At 55.7% G+C, this 20,656-nt stretch overlaps 1 protein-coding gene across 1 annotated transcript in view; it reads left to right on the forward strand.

The window, feature by feature from the left end:
* Positions 1–369: 369 nt before the first annotated feature.
* Positions 370–20,656, forward strand: part of SRSF6 (serine and arginine rich splicing factor 6) — a 94,387-nt gene continuing 74,100 nt past the window's right edge. The window contains exon 1 of the mRNA XM_009283279.1: positions 370–408. Within this exon, the coding sequence (XP_009281554.1) occupies positions 370–408 (39 nt within the window). The remainder of the gene's footprint in view (positions 409–20,656) is intronic.

A 20,656-nucleotide genomic window follows, 5' to 3' on the forward strand; every position in this document is an offset into this window, starting at 1 on the left:
CCACTGGTCCCTCCAGTCTCCCGCATTTTCCCCTCCAAAAGCCAAGTCCAATCAATGCCCGCAGCCATGCCAGGGCCCTGCCTGCACCTGCCCAGGGCAGCAGCTCCGCAGTCCCGCAGCCTTTGGGAGGTGCCAAAGGGCCAATGCTATTCCAGAGCTCTCCAGTTTCAGCCTGACTACCTCGCACTTCAGCTCCCTCCCCCTGATGACAGCTGCTCAGTAGCACAAGCAGAAATGCCTACCTGTCACCAGCTGGCTGATAACCATCCCCAGCTCCCAAGCAGAGCCACTGCTCCCCGAGAGCCATCCCTGCCGCCCACCAGCCACCCACCCCAAAGCATCTCAGCAGGCAGATGCAGGCAGGCGGCGATGGCCACCTCACCGCCTCCTCAGGAAGAGAACCTGGCGGTAAGGCTGCACTGCACCAGCATCACCGCTGGCTCTCAGGGACAGGGGCATGTCTCAGCAGGGAACAGCTCGCCAGCCCCTTCCTGACCAGGGATGGCCACACCGCCATGCAGCACCTTCGTGCCAGTACGCAGGCTTACAGGGACTCCAAAGCTCAGCCCACGTCCAGCCCAGAGCACAGGCTCCCACCAGCAGTGTGGCAGCTCAGCCACTCAGGAGCAAAGGGCGCAGCAAGGACAGATCCTCGCACCAGGATCCAGCGGCGAACCAGGCAGCCCCTGTGCCAGAAACTGTACAGCCACCAGCAACCCCGCTCCACATCACTCTCCGCTGGCTGCCCGCATCATGCCCGCTGCTCCAGGAAAGAGCCCAGGGGGGTGTGGAAGTTCATTAAGGCTTCTTGCAAAACCAAAGGCTTGCCCAGCTTGCCCCCTCTGTCATGTCAGGCAGCCCTGTAAAACCAGGAATGTGCCTCTTCCAGGCAAACGCGTACCTTTTAAAAGGCATGCTTGCGCTGTCAGCAGAGTTCGGAACACACTAGGAGCAGGGACACAAGAGATTTGTGATACGATGGTGCACCTGGGGCATTCAGCTCTTCCAGCAAAGATCCAGCAAGAAGCACTGGCTGTGGGCAGGAATATTACAGGAGAGGGCATGGGAGAAAGCAGGTTGCTTAACATTCAGCACGCAACATCCTCCAGTGCGACAGCAACATGGTGAACCAGCCCTCTGGATGCACTGAAGGGTTTAAGCCACCACCCAGAGCAACCTCCCCATCCTTCAGCCCCCAAGCAGTCATCGACACAGCTCCTTCCCACACTGCAGGATGTCATTTGATCCAAAGACTTTCCAAGTGCCTTACAGACACCCAGCCTTGGGAAGGTCGTAAAGAAAAGGGACCCAAGGGCACAACTTACCCAGCCAGGGTTGCAGTCGCCCTGAGGGACAGCCCTGAGTAGGGATACCTGAGCAGTGCAGCCACTGACACCTCCTCAAACCCTTCCGCACCACCCAGCCTTCCTGTAACACCCTGACCGCCCCTGCCTCGACACAGCCACCACCTAAGGAGGACTGAAGGTGCCCAGGCTCCACTAGTACAACTGTCCCAGAGGGGAAATGTGCTCCCCCAGCATTTCACAGCCAGTCCACCCTGCATCCACAACTCCCAGCCCAGCCAAGGGGCTGCACGGAAGCCACAAGATGCAGGAGCCTTGGAGCTTGCCACTTTTTGCCCTGCTTCAGTGCAAAATGGCAGAACCAGGCAGGGAAGCAGCACTGAGGTGGAAGCCCCAAACAAAAGGGTCAACAGAGCTTCAAGACAACTTCCTTCCCCAGGGTGAGGGTGTCAGCGATCTTGGACAGAGGAACCCCAAATCAGGGTTCAGCAATGCCCAGAGACACCCTGGGATGTTCTTCTGCCCCAAGACAGTGTGGCGCGGCCAGCAGGGCGGCAGGACCTCCCGCTGTGCTGCCTGGGGACGATGCGGGCAATGCCAGAGCAGATAGGCAGCAGCACAGGCAGTGGCGCTGGGGATGGTACCCAGAAAGCTCCACCTCTGCCGGTTGCTTAGCGACCGGCATCCCGCAGGAGCCACCTCGTCCGCATGTCCCTGCCAGCAGCACCAGCTCTACTGCAACGGCTCTGGCAGTGGAGGTGAGACCAGAAACCTCCACCTGGTATCCGCCAGCTTCCCCCTTCCCGCTGAAGCACCAGGGCCTGGCTGTGCCAGGGACATGCTCCACTGCAATCTGCCTGTGCACCCCATTGGCCTCCACATCTCAGCCCCCAGCCTTGCCTTGGACCCAAGGCCTACAGGAAAGGGAGCAACGCTTTTAGATGAGACAGAACTTCCACCCCAAGTCCAGTTGCTGCCTCCAGAAGCTGATAAATGCTAGACAGAGAAAGGAAAAGGACAAACGGAAACCACTTCACACCGTCTGAGCCCTCGCAAGCAGCCAGCCTGGCTGACTGGGAACGAGCATCTCCCACAGCACCACACAACCTGCTTTCCCAGGGACACCGATGTGTCTGAGCCTCCTCCGTGCTCTGGTCAGCATCATCCTTCACAGCTTGGCTCCCTCCTAGCAAGTCCCCAAGCTGCAAAGGGCAAATCACAAGCCTCAGCATCGATGTTGCTTCCCAACTGACAGAGGCCAACATACTTGGGAAAATCCCTCCAAACATCTCAAAATTCCTTTGCAGAGAAGTAAATGCTACAAGTTCACAGGAAGAAAAGCAGCAGATCAATAAGTGAAACAGGCAGGAGCTGGAACTCAAGGAAGATAATTGTTCTTGCAAAACGTCTTTTTGGACACTGCCTGCAATTTATGCTGCTGTTCATCTCACTTCTGAGTGAAGACAGATTAGCTGGCTGGAAAGAGGAGCAGGAAACTGCTATATTAACCATGGAAAATCAAGACTGGAAAATAGACCTTCTGGGACTTCCTTAAACTATCCCCAGCAGTGGTGTCTCTAGCAGAGGTCCAACCTCTCATGGGTCACCGCTAGAGAGCAAACCAAGCTTTTCCTTTGACTTGGCACCTGAAAATCTGATTAATCATCAGTGCTGCAAGAAATCAATGTGACCGCAAGCACGTTGCCCCAAAGTCTCATTAAAAAAGCTGAGGGGCTTCCACGAGCTTTCAACCCTGCAGTAACAGCCTCCTTGCAGCTTGGCACTGGGTGCCAGCACCGCAGAAGGCAAAGGCCCCGTGCATTAAAGTAGCCCAAGATACCTGCAGTTGGGTCTCCAGAGGCTGCTCTCCCAAGGGTCCCCACCTTCCCTTGCACCCCCACCCAGGGCCATGCCGGATTGCAGGGGAGATGCTACTGGCTGGTGTGGCCTGGCATCCCACGCCCAACTCGCTTACTGGCATCATCAAAACCAAAGGTTTTTCAGTGAAGCGGAGTAGAATATCTTAGGTGCGTTGTTTGGTTTTTTTTAAGATACGGGAAGGAGATACTTTATGCAACAAAATGACTACTACTATAGGTTTTTTAAAACAAACACACACACACACCCCCCAAACTCATTCTTCTTTGAATGCAGGTTTAATAAGGCACAGAGGTCAAAGGCACCAGCAGGGCCAGGGCAGCAACCAGGAGCCACAGCAGGCTGCTCTGCTAAGGCCCATGCCATGCTTCCTCGTACACGCAAGCAGCTGGCTTCTGCTAGAGACTGAGCTGCTGACACCTCTCAAAGCACTGGCTTGATCTGGTCCTGAGACTACAAACAGTGCCACCGCTTGGGATTTATTTCATTTGCTTTGTATTATCCCAAATACAAAGCTTAAAATTCCTTTTTTTTCCCCCCTCTTCAACTGAAGGTTGAAGTCTGATTTACCCCTCAGGTGCAGGCAGGCCTCCGCCAGTTACAGGCAGCAGCGCCCCACTGCATGCAGGCAGCTGGGTGGGTGCAGGTCCGGTCCCACTGCCCAGACTCATATCTGCCCACGCTGTGCCCGCAGACCCCACGTAGGAATCCAGCCCAGGTATGACACCAAGTTTGCCACTTAATTTTAACCCTTTTCATCCCTGGCACCGCTCCTCCACTTCCATGCGACCAGATGCCAATCCTGCCAGCGGGGTGGCAGGAATCAGAGTCATTTAGATGATGCACAGATATAATCCTGACAGACAGCTGTACAAACACATGCCAGGGTCAAAATTGGGAGAGATGCATGGAGACCCCCAGCTCCCACTGCAGAACTGCTCCAGCCTGGTGTTCCCCCATCCAGCATCCCCCAGGCCTCACCCAACGGAGGGACCCACCATGCCAGCTAGCCTCCCAGGCATGAGGCAGACATTTTCTGGTAAGCAAATATTGCTGGTTTTCCTTCGCTCTCCCCCAACCCTTCCATTTTACCTCTTGGGCAATACTGAGCAGTTGTTTTTCTCAGCTGTTTAATCTCTCTCCAGCTCCCAGAGGATGCACGCTTAGCGCCTGCAGAAGCTCATCTAGCTTTGATGTGTCTCAAATTCTACCCTCAGGCAGGTGACGGGTATTCAGGGAACTTAGACAATTAAATGACAACAGAAGGAAAGGCTGAAGAAGAAGTTTTTTTAAAAAATAAAATAAAATAAATAAAGGGGGAAAAAAAGCAAACCTGAATGAAGTCTCTCCTCTCCACTGCACCCAAGGGCAGAGCCCCAAGGTGGGCAGAGCCCATGGTAATCACCAGTGCCTCCTGCTCTCATGCTCGGAGAAGAAGGTCCCAATCCAGGCACCCTGGGCACAAAACCCTGCTCCCAGCACAGGACAGTGCTGTGGCCAGCCTGAACACAGGGAGCAGGGACCCAGTTGCCACAGCCGAGCTGGCCCCACCACGGCATAACCCAAGGGAGAAATTTGTGTCCAGGAGGTCACGGACACAAGTGGCTGGCAGAGGCAGCAGCACTCCCTGGCACATGACTTGTGCCAAGCAGACCTCGGCACAGGCTGGCACGGCTCCTGCCCTCCCAGCTAAACCAGGGCAGCCTCAGCCAGGACCAGGGACGCAAAGCCAGCAGTGGCTCCCAGGCAGATCCAGGCTCAGCCAGGTCCATTCCAGAGCCTGACCCCTCTGTCCCACACAGCCCAGCCTGGCAGCAGGGCTGCCGGCCATGGAGCAGTGACACCATGGCTGCCACGAGCATGAGGCTCCAGCACTCTCACCACAGTATGAGGGGAACAAGACAGAGATGCCTCTTATACCTGGCAGCTGTCCCCAGTGGGTTTGCTGCTTCCCACCATGGCCTCCGGATGGTAGGCAGGATGCCCGTTCTGCAGCCAGGAGGAACGTGCATGGGGGGAACAGCATGGGCAGCTGCCGGAGGATGCCCAGGGCTGTGTGTGCAGGAAGAAGGCATGGTGGTCTTGCCTGGAAAAGGCGTTGGATGGGTGACGGCCATGTGGGGACGCAGGCAGGGCTGTAGCCCTGGCAGAGCACCAACACACTGCACCCACCCCTGGGCTGGCACAGCACCGCATGCCTCTGCTCCCCGGTCCCTGGTCACTCCTCAGGGACCTGAAGGTGGCCCATGATGGGTGCCTTCTAGAAGAGGAGAGAAGTCTAGACTTTCCAAGAGATGGGGCTGCCCATCTTGGTCACCAGGTGGATGAGCCAAGCGGCAGCAAGGCCACCTGCCACCCCAGACTGCCTCTCACCCCCCACCAGCATCACCCCACTGGGGCTGGCACAAGGGACCCACGTGTACATGGCTCTGGAACACAGGCCCCTGATCCATGCCAGAAGCACCCACGTTTGTCCGGCTCTCCCCAGCCTGCCCCGACTTTGGGGCATCCATCCAGGGCACTGGTGCGGCCACAGCCACCAGGAGCCACTGGCATGGGGACTCCATCACAAATGCCTCTTGGGACGAGGCAGCACACACAGCACAGAGGACAGCACTGCGTCCCCTGCAACAGCATCAGGGACAGCCACTGGGGCTGTCACTGGTGGCAGTGAAGGGGTGGGACAGCAATCCGCCCAGCATGGCCGCAGCATCCACCACGTCTGAACGCCTCTGTCTCCCCGGCAACCTGGGTACTAGCGCCTTCTTACTTGCAGCCGAGCCACTTTGTGCAGCAAAAGCCATGCTGAATCTATAGCAGGATTACGGCAGCCCTCTCCTTACCTTGCCCTCCTGCCCTTTCCATCCAAAATTCATCATTAAAACATAACCTTGCAGCGAGGAACAAGAAGCATCACGCCAGGGTCACTGGGAGCAGCAGCACTCCCGCTCACCCCGCCAACCACCACCACCATGGGGTTTACTGGGCGCCGCTGGGCTTTCAGCTGAAGGAAAGTGGGAGCTATGCAGCAGCCAAATGCGGAGTGACGGACGCCATCTCAGTGCTGGCTACCTCAAATGGCCTGGGCCATTACATGCACATGGGAGCAGGACGAGCATCCTCCAGGTGACACCAGTGGCAAGGAGACCCAACTTCACTCTCCATCCAGCACATTCGGTGGCCTCAGAGGCTCCGAAAGCTCCTCACCACAGCACAAAGCTCCCTCTGGTGCCCCGCCAGCTTCCCCCTCGCCCTACCAAGCATCCTGCCTTCTTTGCAGGTGGGAAAGGACTCAAGCCAACACCTGAGTCCTGGGGCAGCTTACGGCTCCATGAAGAACTGGCCCTTTCCAGAGGTCCCTGAGCAATGCCACAGTAGAGAAAATACCAGCCGTGCTGAGAACCCTCTCAGCAGGCTGAGATGTTGTATGCAGAGGCATGACAAGCACCCAGCCCCCACTGAAGGAGCATTCCCTGGGGAGGCACCAGGAAGGCAGGTGAGCCCCGGCACCCCAGACCTGCACCCTGGGTGGGGCTGAGCCTGGTAAGCTGCAATGAGGGGAGCAGATCATGCCACACAGAACCTGTTGGCCTCCCACTGAGCAGCTCTCAGCACCTGCTCTTGTAGCTGCTGAGGATGGGAAGTGGCCCAAACACTGTTTAACCCCTTCAGCAACAGGGAGGAAAGCCAAGAAAGGAAAATCAAAAGTCTCTGTCCCAGAATAAAGGAGAGAGCAGCAAGGGCTGTGGGGGAGCCAGGCTGGAAGAAGCCCAGAGAGGTGCCACCACCAGCACCCATCTGTTGGAAGATGATGCCCTGGAGCATACCCACGCCAGGGCTGGGTGCTCTCCTGCACGTGATCCAGCCTCCGCATCCACCCTTTGGGAGCAAGCCCTGCAGATCCCCACTCCACACTGCGCCTGCTCAGATGCTGCCTACAGCTTCTCATCCCTTGGGTCCTGCTGTGCCAAAAAAGCTGCTGAAGTGTCAGTCCTGGATGGCAAGCCCTCCTCAGGGATCTGAGAATGGAAAGCTCTTTCTTTCCACCCAGCCCCAGTGGGGTCACCAGTTTAGCAAGGCGGGAGCCCATCCCAGCCCTTCACACCCTTGGCCAAAACCAGTGGTGAGGGTGGTACATCACGTGGGAACAGAGTTCTCTGCCACGCTGAGACCTGCTGAGGACTTGGGCAAGCGCACGGCCATCAGAGCAGCAAAGCTGCATCTTCCAAGGAAAGCCCCATCTCCTGCTGCCCGAGCAGACAGTGCTGCATGTCAACGGTGGGGCAAGACCGCAGCCCCAGCACAGCTCTCCAGCAGAGAAGCCTTCAACAACCAGGCAGAGGGCGTCAGAGACAGGTGGGCATCCCAGCTCACCCCAGGTGTAACACAGCACAGGGGAAGCCCAGCTCCTAACTGACGTGATGCAGAAGAGGTTAAAAGTATCAGCCAAAGCAAGCAGGGTGTTTGGCCAGAAGCCAGCCTTTCCCAAGCTGAGTTTGAGGGAGCTGGCAGCTCTCATCAGCCTTCAGGGCATGCATTGCCACATACCACAAACCTGTTTGCTCAGCCCAGGCCAAAGCAGCTGGGATGGCACAGAGCAAGCTTCATTGACCAAGGCATGTCTCACAGCGAGGATGGGCCCCAAATCAAGAGGAAAGTGCACCAGCAGCCCCAAGCCAGGGCGGGGGGAGCAGGCACAGCACTGCCCCAACACCTGCCGCAGACAGTACTGCCACCGAGCAAACACCCACCCCGCAGCAGCGCTGCCATCTTCCGCCAGCCATGCCAGGGGCTGGCAGTGCTGTCTGCCCAGCCAGGGTCCCACCGCTGCGCAGGGTGAAGGGCAGGGAGGAAAGAACAGCTTCACCTTCCTAACTACTCCATAAAACAGACTGACAGCGTTTCCCAGGCAAAAGGTGATCCATGCAGCATCCTGGGCCAATTCTTATAATAAGGAGCTAATCCTGCCCAGGGTGCTGGGGAGGGACCTCAGCAGCTGCTCTGTGCTCATCTGTGCTTTGCAGCCATTAGAAACTGCCTGCAAGCAGAGTTACAGGGCTAAACCATCTCAGTGCCACATCCAGACAGCGCAAGGGGTTCTGCCTGGGGGACGGGGCTGCCCTGCTGCAGAGCTGGCCAGGCCCCGCTGGCCCCTGCACGCTTCTTTGGATGGGGAAGGGGCTACCCAAGTGGTACCATGGCCAAATGGAGCAGTCAGCCCAGGTAAGGACCAGGCTCTCCAGAGAGACACCAGGACCACCAGCACTGCAGCCATCCGTCCCCTCCCACTCCAACCCTCATGCAGGAACTGCACTGGAGTGGAGCCTGGGGCTGTTCTGGTGCAGCAGAGGGAGGGAGACTGAACCAAAGCCTGTTAGGGTAACAACCAGTGCTCTTCGAACCCAGTTCACCCAGCTGCAGATAAGCCCCGTGGCTGACCACTGCAGAGCACCAGCAAGGCACCGCAGATACGCACCAGAAGCAGGCAGGGGTGTTGCAAACCATGTGGACCACCCATCACCAGGGAACTTTCTTCCTCCACCGGTGATGGCAGAGAGCAGCTCCCGTCCCCACTCCAGGTCACCTGCTGCCTCTGTGGCAATCACTGCTCGCAGACAAAAGCAAGCAGAGGAAGGTAGAGACCATGGGTTCAACTGTCTTGCGCTGGGATGTAGCGGCCAGGGGAGATTAGCTGCCTTATGTGCAAGAAGAACACAGGAACAGACACCCTGGAAACCACAAGACCAGCCTGTAAGCAGTGTGCTGGAAGAGGAGAGGAGCTTGAGTATGTGAAGAGCACCTAGAGCAAGGGGAGCCACCAAAGGGAGCCCAGCTCAGGCACGGGCTCGGCCCTGCCCTCTCCCATCTTCTCTTTCCTTTCAAAGAAAGGCCAAAGCTCTCTGCCTACAGTCATCGTCCTCTGATCTGCAGCCCCAGAAAAGCCCTGTTCAGGGTCTAAAGCAGTGGCTACAAAGTGCCATTTTTGCCAAGGTAACGGTCACATCTTGTGCACCACTTCTGAGGAGGATGGAGTAGTTCATCTGGAAGAGACCTACAACGATCATCTAGTCCAACTGATGGATGACCACGTCCACCAAGCAAGCTCTCAAGAAGACAGTCCTTTCCCTTCACCCCTGCCTACCAAATCCCAGCAGCAAGCCCTTCGTGACATCCAGGAGGTAGGATATTATATCAGCTGTGAAGGAGCTGTAGAAATACAGAGAAATGAGAAGCTCATCACCAGCACGATCACTGTGCCGTGATGGGAGTGTCACCAACCCTTCAAGAAGCAGGGGGACACCTCCCTCAGCACAAAGCGGCAGCTGGCCTGGGCTGTGCTGGCAAGGCTTCACTTGCCCGGACTTGCCAGGGAGCTGGGACCCGCACACAGCTCGGCAAGTCTGCCCTGAGAGCACAACCATGAAGCAGTTCTGCTGTGCAAGTGCTTCTCCAAGTCCCCAGTGCTGGCTCACAAGACACAACTGAAAGAGGGAAACATGAAACCAAAGACACCCAGACCTGTGCCACCAACCCCCAGCTGTACCCAGGACACCGAGGCCACCAGTGAAAGCGAGGGGTTAGCTGGGTACCAGGGGTCACCGCAGAGGTGGTTTGTGTCCTCCTGCTCCCTGTGCCACCCCAGTGTGGGGAACCCGGACAGGGACTCACACTCCCAGGCAGGGGCAGAGCTTCCTGTCAGGCATCGCCCAGGAGCTGAACGCTCCCACGTCGGCGGTGGCCGGTGCCCAATCTCCCAAGCAGCCTTCCTCACGCAGAGCCCCAGAGTGGAAGCACACAGGCACCCCACCCCATGTTGAGGGAAACTGAGGCACACGGTGATGCAGGATCACATGCAATCCACCACTGAAGTTGGGCCTGCACCTCTGCTCCCACCAATTCCAAAACCAGTCTTCCAGCACCCAAACTCCTCAGCATACAGAGACAGGACAAAAAACCCTGTCGTTATCCTTGCTTTCCCTACAGACACGCACCCCCAGACACGGGCGGAGCTGGCATCTTGCTGGACCCGCAAAAAGCCCTCCTGGAGGGACGGTCTTGTAGCACCACTGGTGAGAAACCGCTCATAAAAAGTAACGAGCTGCCCCGTTCAGAGACACAGACACCTCTAGCCCTGAGAAGCACATCGCAGCAGCCCATCACTGCCCTTGGCAAGGACGCAGATCCCCCGCCCGCATCCAGGGCACTGGCCGCCTCTGCGCCCTTTGCCTCCTGTGGGGCAGGAGCCAAACCCTGGAGGGCAGTGGGGTTCCGTGGATGCAGTGAGCCTCACAGTGCACGCTGCCACGTGCTCCTGTCACCTGGGAAAGAGCCAGGACAGTGAGGTGCAGCCACGGAGCTCCTTGTCCCCAATTTTCAGATGACGACACCTTCCTCCCATCTTGGACCCAGAATGAGGGTAGCGCTGCTGCTTTGCTCTCCGCCAAGGCTCACCTTGCAGGTCAGGGAGCAAAAGCAGAAATGAGACCTTGTCCTCCCAGCTATCCCCAGCCGCACACCGTCTGCAGGACACGTGGAAGCAGCTCACATCTGGTTTCGCAGGGACGGCACGTGTAAACCTGCTGTGCACTGGAGCCCTGGAGTGGAGCAGCCCACCCAGCCGGAGGGACCCCAGGGGTCTCCGAGAAGGCCTGGACCACAAGCCCTCGACTCTTTCAGGCACCCCAACAATTTAATTCTGCAGCTCGGACCTATCACTGTCATCTCCCATCCTTTGCTCCCAGCTGCCCGGTGGTGCCAGCCTCCCCGGGATGTGCCTCAGGCTGGCCATGCCCCAGGCTGGCCGTGCCCAGCCCCTGCGAGCCCGGGGACCTACGCCCTGGGCTCAGATCCACACCTGACAAAACACAACGGTTGGTTTGCAAACACACCACCTTCCTCAAATCCTCCACACAAAAGACAGCATGGAAACTCAACGTTAAGCGTGACGTCCCAGAGTCGCTCCGTCAGCAGGCAGACTCAGGCAGCTGGTAGGAGCCTTTCTGTTGTCAAAGGAGCGGTTGCCCAACTCCTAACTAAACCAGGAAAAAATCTCAACACATAAAGAAAGCCAGAACAAGCCCAAGCCCAGCAGTTTTGTGCTTTGGTGGTAACAGGCCAGATTTCCAGTCCTGCCATGGGTTTCTGGCAGACAAGCCTCCCTGCAGCACCGGCTCCGTGCTGAGCAACCCCTTCTACGCTACAAAACCCACTCAGCCTTATGTGGGATCTGGAAAGGAGAATAAAAGCTTTCAGGATAAACTCACACTGCTTCCAGGGGCTGCTCTCAATGCTCTGCTTGGGCACAATTCAGAACCTGCAAAGAAGAAATCAGATTTGGTTAAAAAGAAAAGAAAAAAAAACCCTCTCGGAGATGATGGCAAGTGCACAGAAGGACGTTAGCCAGGCACAAGATGGTGCCCGCACAGCTCGAGCACTGCGTTTAGACTCCATACAAATCTGCTTGCTGGAGAACATAAACTCCAGATTACATTAGATGCCACTTTACTCTCAAAAAGACTGATGTGAAAACAGCACCTTCTCAATGCAGTCCGTCTACCCGCTGCGTGCATTGCGAGCCAGCTCTGCTCATTTGAGTGATAAAAGCAAATATTTACTACAGGCAGTGCCGCAGAACAAACACACCTCCGAGAAGTGAAACAGATACCCTCCTGGCTCGCACCACTGGGTGCTACCCAAGTTCTCCTTTCAGGGCCATCTGTGCCACCCCATTGTCACCCGTTCCTCCGGCTCACCGGCACAGCCCCTGCGGTAACACCAAGGGCAACATCTGGTCGGCAGGACTTTTACCCCGGGTAATGATGCAGGTCAGTGATGCAGGACCCATGGGAGCCAGCCCCGCTCACTCGTCCATGGAGTAACCAGCAGCTCTGGCACACCAGGAGTAAAATCAGCAGTTTTAATCGGAACAGCCCAAATCCTGCAACAGCATTTTCAGGGCCACTTTTTAGATGACAACTGCATCTAATGAGGAAGGAAAAACTGCCCAGCAGGCACTAGTTACATGAAGGAGGAAGCACAGTCTCACAGCATAGCAAGGATACCTTCTGCTTTTCCAAGGGTTAATTTTCCAAACATACCTTCAATAGGCAAGGACCATCCTCCCCTAAACACAGAAGCAAAGCAGGCAGGATGACCCGCCTATGCAAAGCGCCCACCTCTCCCATGGATTCAGTAGAAAACTTCCACTCTCCACAAGCAAACATCAGCTGTGTGGAGCCTGACACAGCTTGCCCTGAGCAACACCGATCCACAGCAGCTTTCCCAAGAGCTCGCTCGGGGCACAAAAGCTGCTCCACTTTCCATTTGGACAGGGTCCCCAAGCAGCACGGTGACACACAGCAATTGATCCGCGGCTGGGCAGCTACCGCGTGGGGCTTTGGCCATTTCCTCCCAGACAAGGACAGGACCCACTGCTGTCCCCCAGACAGAAAACCTGATGCAATAAGACTGGGAGCTTCGGCACCTCCAAGGAAACAAAATCACCTTTGAGCAGGGAGAAATTGCACCCCCAAACGATTTGCATCAGAGATATGGATCGAGGAGGGAGTTACAGCCACCACCGCGTGCGTGGTCCTGTCCCAGCTCTCTGCCGCTGTCACACAAGGGGAAGCACAAGCAGGATGTCATCGCGTGCTGGTGCTGAGCACCCTGCCCACCAGGGACAGATTCCTTTGCAGTCACCACGTAGACTGGTTTTACTCGCTCAGCTGTCTCACTGCGTGGGGAGCAAGGCTGGGATGCAACGCGGGGCATCCCTGTACCCAGCCGGCCGGCACCAGTGCTGGCTGCACCTGCAGCCCCAGGTCCCCCCACCCACATGCACCGCGGGGCCGGTGTCACAGGGCCTGAACACCTCCACACCAGTGACCAGCACAGGAGCTGAACTCATGCCCCAGTGCACAGCTCGCTGCTCTCCCAGACCTGGAAATGGCATTTTCCCGACCCACTCACGATTATGCATAGAGCCTGCGCTGCCCACGGACCAAGGGATGCCACTGGAATGTGGAGGCTACTGTCCCATGCCGTTACCTATGTGCCCACACCCCTCGATCCCAGAGCCCATGACAGACCTCTCTCTCCTTCACCTGCCTCCTCTTCTCGTGCAGATGCCATTGCCCAGAGGCTAACGAGCCAAAGGAGAGAAAGATCCCTGTCAGGAGAAGAGCTCTGCCCTCACCCAGCGGCAGGACACACAGGTGCCCCAACAGGCCAAGCTGATCTGGGGAACGGACTCCAATACCAGCAGCGCCTGCTCCCACCTGTAGATGGTCGCACAAAGCCGCGGAGATCTGTGGGGCTCTCTCCCCTCTTTGGCACAGCCTCTGTGGCCCTGCTCCCAGCAATGCTTGGCCCTGCCAAGCCCAGCAATTTTTGTGGGGGCCCCGTGCTGCTCCCGGATTTGTACGCTCAGCTTTCTCCCATCCCAGCTAAAGGGCGAGTCAAGAAATGCACAGCGGAGACAGGCAGGCAGACACACAGCCAGGCACGAGAGCAGCCAGTTTTCAACAGAAGAAGGGCTGTCGCGCCAGCAGCCCCAGCACCGGGGCTCACCAGGGCTGCACCGTGTTCATCCCACGAGGGAGGATGCAGTCACCAAAGGCAGGGCAGTGGCACTCAACGGTCCCCAACCTGCCTGTGTTAATGCTGTCAAACAAAGCCCCTGTGCTCTCCATCAGACACAGACCGTCCCTCTTTCCTGTCTGCTGCTGCGTGAAGCAGCATTCACCGGGGCTGGCTGCACCACAGCAGGCTCTGAGCTATAGACATTTTGGGATCTGAGCTACTGCATCAATTAGTATCATATTAATGAAGTGTTCTGAGAATACAGGCAGCGGGAGCAAGACCCTCCCCCAACCCTGCTCACTTCTGCCTGCAAACAAGCAGCTCCCCATAACACTCCTGCTAGCAAAAATCCATGCTAGATTGCATCATGATCTCCTGCCATGCAGCTGTCCCCGGCACCAGGCCGGTGCATACACCACCTCAGCCACCAACAGTGCCCCGGGCTTGAAAACATCCCACAGTGACCCACATTGTCACAATATCGTCATCGCAATCATCCAGCCTTACCCTGACGGAGTGAGTGTGAGTGCTGCCTGTGGAAGCAGGCGCTGGGACACCAAAGGCAGCCAGACGAAGGCTATGGCCCGTGCAAGGGGCAGATCCCGGCCAGCACCGCTGGCAGGCTCAACCACTGGCTGGGGTTAGGATGGAGCCATATGCTGAGCCCAGTTCACTCGAATCTAGGCCAGTGCGTTGCAAAAATGCTGATGGGTCCAATGAAGGGCAAGGAAGGGGACAAGGATTCATACTGTCCCCTTCACATGTCCACCAGAACAGGAACATAAACAGGGCAGGACAACACAGCAGCCCCAGGGCAGCTTAGCCAAGCACAAAGCGACCAGAGAGAGGTCCAGCTGTGCATGGCTCCACCCTGCACTGCAATCACATCAGCCCTGGTGAGTCCAGAAGGAACAGCCCAGCCAGCACTCAGGAGGAGATGACCATGGACCACAACACCATGGGCCTTCCAGGCTGCCCTGTCTACGCACGCCAGGCTGCCGCAGCCAGCAGCACCGCGCCGGCGTGGGACTGAGCTCCAAAGCTCTTGCAGCAGCACAGAAGTGGCCAGGTGGGCTTACAGCAACGGTGGAAGTTGCCACCAAAACACAGCATGGACAGCTGTGTTTTCTCTATGTCCTGTAGTACCTCCAACAGCCACCCTAAAGTCAGCTGCATTTCCTACAGATGTATCACACACGAGACCAAGGTGACCAACAGGGATTTACTCATGCCATACCACCAGAAAGCATTTTTTGGTTCCCTGAAGAGCCCCAGTGAATTTGCAGAGGTAATGGCCCCTGCCTCACGTAGGCATATGTATACCCAGAAATCAGACCTCAAAGGAGGTTTATCTTGTTCTGGCCAGTTCACTCTGCATGACCTTCATCTATCAGGACTTGCAGTAAATCTCCTAAAAGGCAACACTGCTTTGTTGCATTTTAGGATGAATTCAGGCTGGAAGTTTCCCACCCCGAAGTTCACCATCAATGTTGGGTTTGTATCCTTGTCAAAGATTGCACCTTCCCATAGCAAGCAGCAGACCCAGCTGTATGACCACCCCTTAGGCCTTAACACAGCACCGCTCTCCCACTTTGAGACCTTTAGCCACATCCCTCTCATCACCGTCAAAGCAGAGACCCAAAGCTTTGTCAGGTGCCACGCCATCCCATGCTCAGCAGGAGCTCCTGCCAGCAGAAACACTGCCAGATCAATAGTGCACCTAATTAGAACATTTAATTGCTTCTCTCATAGACAGGGATACTGCTTCCCCAATAGGATCGTTAAGGAGAAAAACCTGCAGGACCCCTCCCAGCACTGCAGCCCTTCACGCGTGGCCACCTGGGTGATGGTCCCATGTGGATGGGCAGGAGGAGGATGCGAAGGGCTGATCCATCCCCCCTTCCACCCCGCAGCCTGCCAGGGTACGCACCTGCCTGCCTCTGGCCCAGCCAGGATGGCTTTCTGCTGACACTCACCCCAGCAAGTACGATTTTGCTGATTACAAAGGGGAACGTGTCATTTAAAACGCACAATCAGATTTCCCGACCCTTCTGCCCATAACAAAATGTCTCGTGAAATGGCTCTTTCTGTTCTCCCATAGAAACGTGTTTCCCTTCAAAAGCCTGATACGAGGAGAGGGGGAAAAAAAAGAAAAGGCAAAGCTAAAAATATCTTCTGAAAGATACCACGACAGCAACAGATTTACAGGAAAATGAGGTGGGAAGGGGGCTGTGAATGTGTTAAGATCCTGTTTAATCTCTCCCCAGCCACCTAAAAAATCCACTGAAGGCAGAAACGATACCTCAACATTTCCTTTGTGCGAGAGATGACTCCACCCTGTGTTTTCCTCTCCATCTGATACTCGGGGAAGGATACCAGCACACATCTCCGCTCTGCTGCCAAGCAGCAAGCGGGGCCCCGGCAGTGGGTTAGTAGGAGCAGAGGGAAGAAGGAGCCAGTGGGTGGAACCTGGCAGCAGGGCTGTGCTGTGAATCCTCATTCAGTATCGCCTCAAACGCAGGATGCGTTTTACACTAGCGCAGCACCTGGTCCTGGTTTCCACCTCATCGCCAATACCTTGCAAAGGAGCATCAGTCTTTGGAACCGAGAAGGGGTCAGGGACAGCAAAGCCCAGTGAGATGGCCGCAGGGTCCAGTTATAGCTGGGGGGCAGAGGGCTGGTTTCTGGAAGGGGGATGGAGCAGATACTAAACTGCTACCACATTTCATCTCCACAAAGAGGCCAAGTGCCCGAGTAAAACTGCTGACCTGCTGGCAACTGCAGATCTGCGGCTTCAGCCTCATTTGTCTCGTGTTTTGAGCACAATAGGGTCAGCCCAGTCTCCTCTCTGCACTGTGATCACACCAGACCCAGGATGCTGCTTACCCAGTCCTGGCTGCTCCCAGACACACAGCTCCTGCATGGGGCAGACCAAGCCTGGGGCACTGCTAAGCCCCCAGCGGAACTAGTATTGCCCTCCAGAGGGCAAAAGACAGACCATCAGCAGAAGATGGAAAGAAATTCCTCTTCCAGAGCATTATCATCCAGATTTTAAGGCTCTGTCTGCTACTCCCACCCTCCCAGACAGCAAACCTGGGAGTGTGCATGAGGATGCAAATGGACATGCGCACACTATAGGCAGGGCCCTGACTAATATTCAACTTCAATTCAGAGCACGCTCAGCTGTGTACTGGGAGAAGCAGACATGAAATATTTGTACCAAATCACCCACCTAGGGCTCTGGGATGACTGGCCCTTTCTACACAGCCCCACAGCTCCCTGTCTAACACAAGGAGAGCAAACCTTGGCTCCTGTCCCAGTTGTACAAAAGCTCAGCCCAACAGCTCTTGGTACAGATGCCTCCATGCACCCCCAAACAGTTCACCTCCTTGGAGCAAGGCAGGGCAGAGGGAGCAACCATCATCCAAGACAAGGGACATCCACAGGGCCTGGGCCCAACATCCTGCTCTGCACCAGGGACACGCTGTGCTGACAGGAGAGCTGCTGCAGAAGGCAGCCACCGCTTCCATGGTGGAAGATGTGATTGCCCAGATCTCCTCCTCATCCCTTTAAGGCACACTTAAGTCCTGGACAACCCACAAGCTTCCACCCAACGGCTAGGAGGAGGGGAAAGATGATCTGCAGCCACAAGAAAATACTGCAACATGTCCCCATCAGAGACCGTCTCCTCCCACCATGCTTCCCATTTCCTGTAATCCAGACAAGGTGATGCGCGTGAGAAAGACTGGTCCACTCGGCAAGCTGCCTCACTGGCAGTAGTGACGCTCAACTTTATAGACCCAAACGGCACAGGGCAGACGCTGGAAAGGAGCTCCCAAGGGAGACTATCCTCCAGCTCCCACAGATACGTACAACTCCTTCCAGGCTCAAGCGACAGCATAAGCCAACAGTGAGCGTAAGTCCAGGCTCAAACCCCAACGTCCCCATGCAGAAGGAAACAGCGAGGGCCAGCCCCTCCACTCAGCACCACGGAACCTCACAGGTCTCCCCAGAGCAATCGCCCTGGCTGTGACAAATCCAAACCTGCTGACTCAGAGCCACCCAACTGCTCTAATGAGAACAATAAGCCACGCAGCCATCACTGTCACAGCCTCAGTGCAAGCACATTTTTAGATGCCGTATGACAGTCATGTATTTGTAGCTGCACAAGTCTTCCTGCACAGGAGCTTCCAGCAACTGGGGACTCAGGAACCTCCACCGTTTCGCATTTCTTCTTTTGCATCTATGCTTAAAACAGAGCTTCAGACTCGGCTCAGACCTCCAAGTGACAGGCACCGCATGAAAGTCTACTATATAGCTAAACACAGGCCTTACAGACGCCCACGCTGATCTGCTGCAAAGCTTAAGCCCATACTCAGCCCATCTCCTTGCACACGCTTGCTTCCCCATCGGTATCCCAGCTGTCACTCAGGCGCCGTAGTGCTGTGCCCAAGGCAGCAGGGAAATATCCCCAGTCCATAGCCAAATAAAATTAAGGCAAAGGACACTCAAGCGATGTCTGTGAGACTGGGCAGGAAACTCGGAGCAAGCCTGGGAACAGCTAAGCCCACCCCCTGCCCTTTAACCAACAGGTCATTTTCTGTGACTTCCTAATTTAGAAATCCTAATTAACTATGGGAAAGATTTCTTTTTTTAGGGACAAAATCAATCAGGCACCTGACTGGTCTATCTCTCTGTCTCCGAAAACCTCCTCTAGTAATGCAGAAGTCATCAGCAGCGCTAGAGCAAGGAGGAACACAGGCAACACAGAGTGACGCCGGAGTTATACACGGGACGAGGGCTCGGTGCTCCCAGCAGAAAGCATGAAAGGTTATTCTGTAAATCAATGAGAGATCCAGCTCCTCACCAGGACCAGGGTCATCACCCAGAGCTTAACAGGGAGCTCAACTGCCCGGGGGAAGAAAATTTATTTTTAAGATTTTCCACATTCTACACTGCATTGACTTCTTCAGCTCACCCAGCCACCCCTCCTGGTCGCCCATAAACCGCATGCCAGAAGACATTTACCCTGGAAGGTTGTTGTGGTGGTGGCAACCATGGCAGCAGCCCAGGAAAGGGGACCCAGCAAGCTCCATGCACTGGACAGGAAAGGTACCAAAACCTTCACCCTCTGCACGCCAGGAACACAGGCTCTCATCTACACTCATGCTTTTTGACCAGAAATACAACACTAGACCTCAAAAACCTTTTTTAGAAGCTTCCTCCAAAACAAAACATCTCCCCTGAGAGTTTTGGAAAAATGCTGATTTCTCAAAAATTGGTAAAAATAAAAATTCTGTACAGTTCTAGCTACAACATCAACAAGCAACCAAAACAGCAGGGGAAGAACACATCACCTGCAGCCAAAGCTAGCTTATCGTCAGCACAAACACACAGGCTCTGCAGCTAACCCAGAGCTGCATCACACCCTCCGAGACACCCTGTACCCCTGCAGCCCAAACCAGGGCTCTGCTATTTATGGTGATGTCTGGTCTAATGACTGCATTACCATCTGAAGTTGCAGCTAAAGCCATCAACACAGCACAAGGATGGCACAAAGAGGAGAGGAGACATGAATCCTCCGCTCCCAGCAGGGGCTGCAGGCGGGGAGGTGGCTCACACCCCTCAAGGGAAGGGTACATCATGGTCCTTTGACACCAAACACGGAGGTTACCCCTGCGTAAGGAGGGAATGCTCTGGGAGAAGGAGGGTGGTTGTGGACCTGCCATGCACTACAACAGCCAGGGTCTGCCACAGTTTCCAGAACATGCTCTGCATCTCTGCACGCAGCAGAGACCGGGGTCCTCAACGAGAGCACAGCTCTGAGCACCCTGGGGAGGCCTCCACAGACAGACTTCATGCCTAGCAATCCAGACTCTAAAAAAATGTAATTAAAGAGTAATTCCCTTCTTGCAACGATCATCACCCAAACCCAGACTTCCCTCAGCTCCAAACTTGCTTGACAGCAACAAGGGCATGCAACTGAAGACCACCAGAACAGCTCTCCAGCCTGCGCAGCCATGGTCAAAGGGATCTGACACATGCAGAGTCCTCCAGTGGGCCGCAAAGGACACGGAGATCTGCAAGGTAGCCCCAAGGAGCAGACCTTGGTAACAATGTGCTTCCCACATCTTGAGTTGTTTGGAAGCAAAAATCACTTTGGACAAGTCTAGCATAAGAAAGCTGGAGGGAAAGTGACAGTTAAGTGCAGGAAGGAGACTGATGCATGGGCTGGCCTCTCTAGGGATGCTGGAGAAGCCACACCTCATCCACGGCAGTGGAGAGGGAGCTGATCAGGAGTCACCTCACACCATCTACAGCTGAATCAAACACAGCTTTTCCATCGCCTGCTCCTGCAACACATTGTGAATACTCAACCACGCATACCCAAACCATTGTTTGTCCACAGAACGGTCCCCACCATAACATGCTGAAGGCTGGGTATGCCGGAGGGAAACAATACCACGGCGGAAACAGCAAGAGAAATAGTGTTTTATACAGAAACCACTGATAGAGAAAAGGGCCACGTAGGTCCTCTAGTACAATCTCCCGGGTAACCAGCCTATGGAGAAAATGCTGAGCTCAAGGATACCTCCAGAGCCCACCTCCTGCCATATGACGATACTCCAAAAATAACCACAGAAATATGCGAGGACCCATTCCAAGTTGTTCCTGGCTCTCTCCACATTCTCCCTCTAATGTAAATCGTCTCCCTGAAATCACAGCCCGGCAGTTAAACGCTATTACGGCAACCCGCAGCTCGGGGCTATGGATCCCTGGGGCTGGCTCATCCTGATGCAGGGATCCGACTCGCGCTGCTGCTTCCCCGCACTCCGCTTTGCTCCTTCGCGGGTGGGAAGAGCGGTCCCCCCCCCCTCCCCGTGCCCGGC

Source organism: Aptenodytes forsteri, unplaced genomic scaffold (assembly GCF_000699145.1).
Source record: "Aptenodytes forsteri isolate BGI_AS27 unplaced genomic scaffold, ASM69914v1 Scaffold38, whole genome shotgun sequence".
In the NCBI taxonomy this organism is placed as follows: domain Eukaryota; kingdom Metazoa; phylum Chordata; class Aves; order Sphenisciformes; family Spheniscidae; genus Aptenodytes; species Aptenodytes forsteri.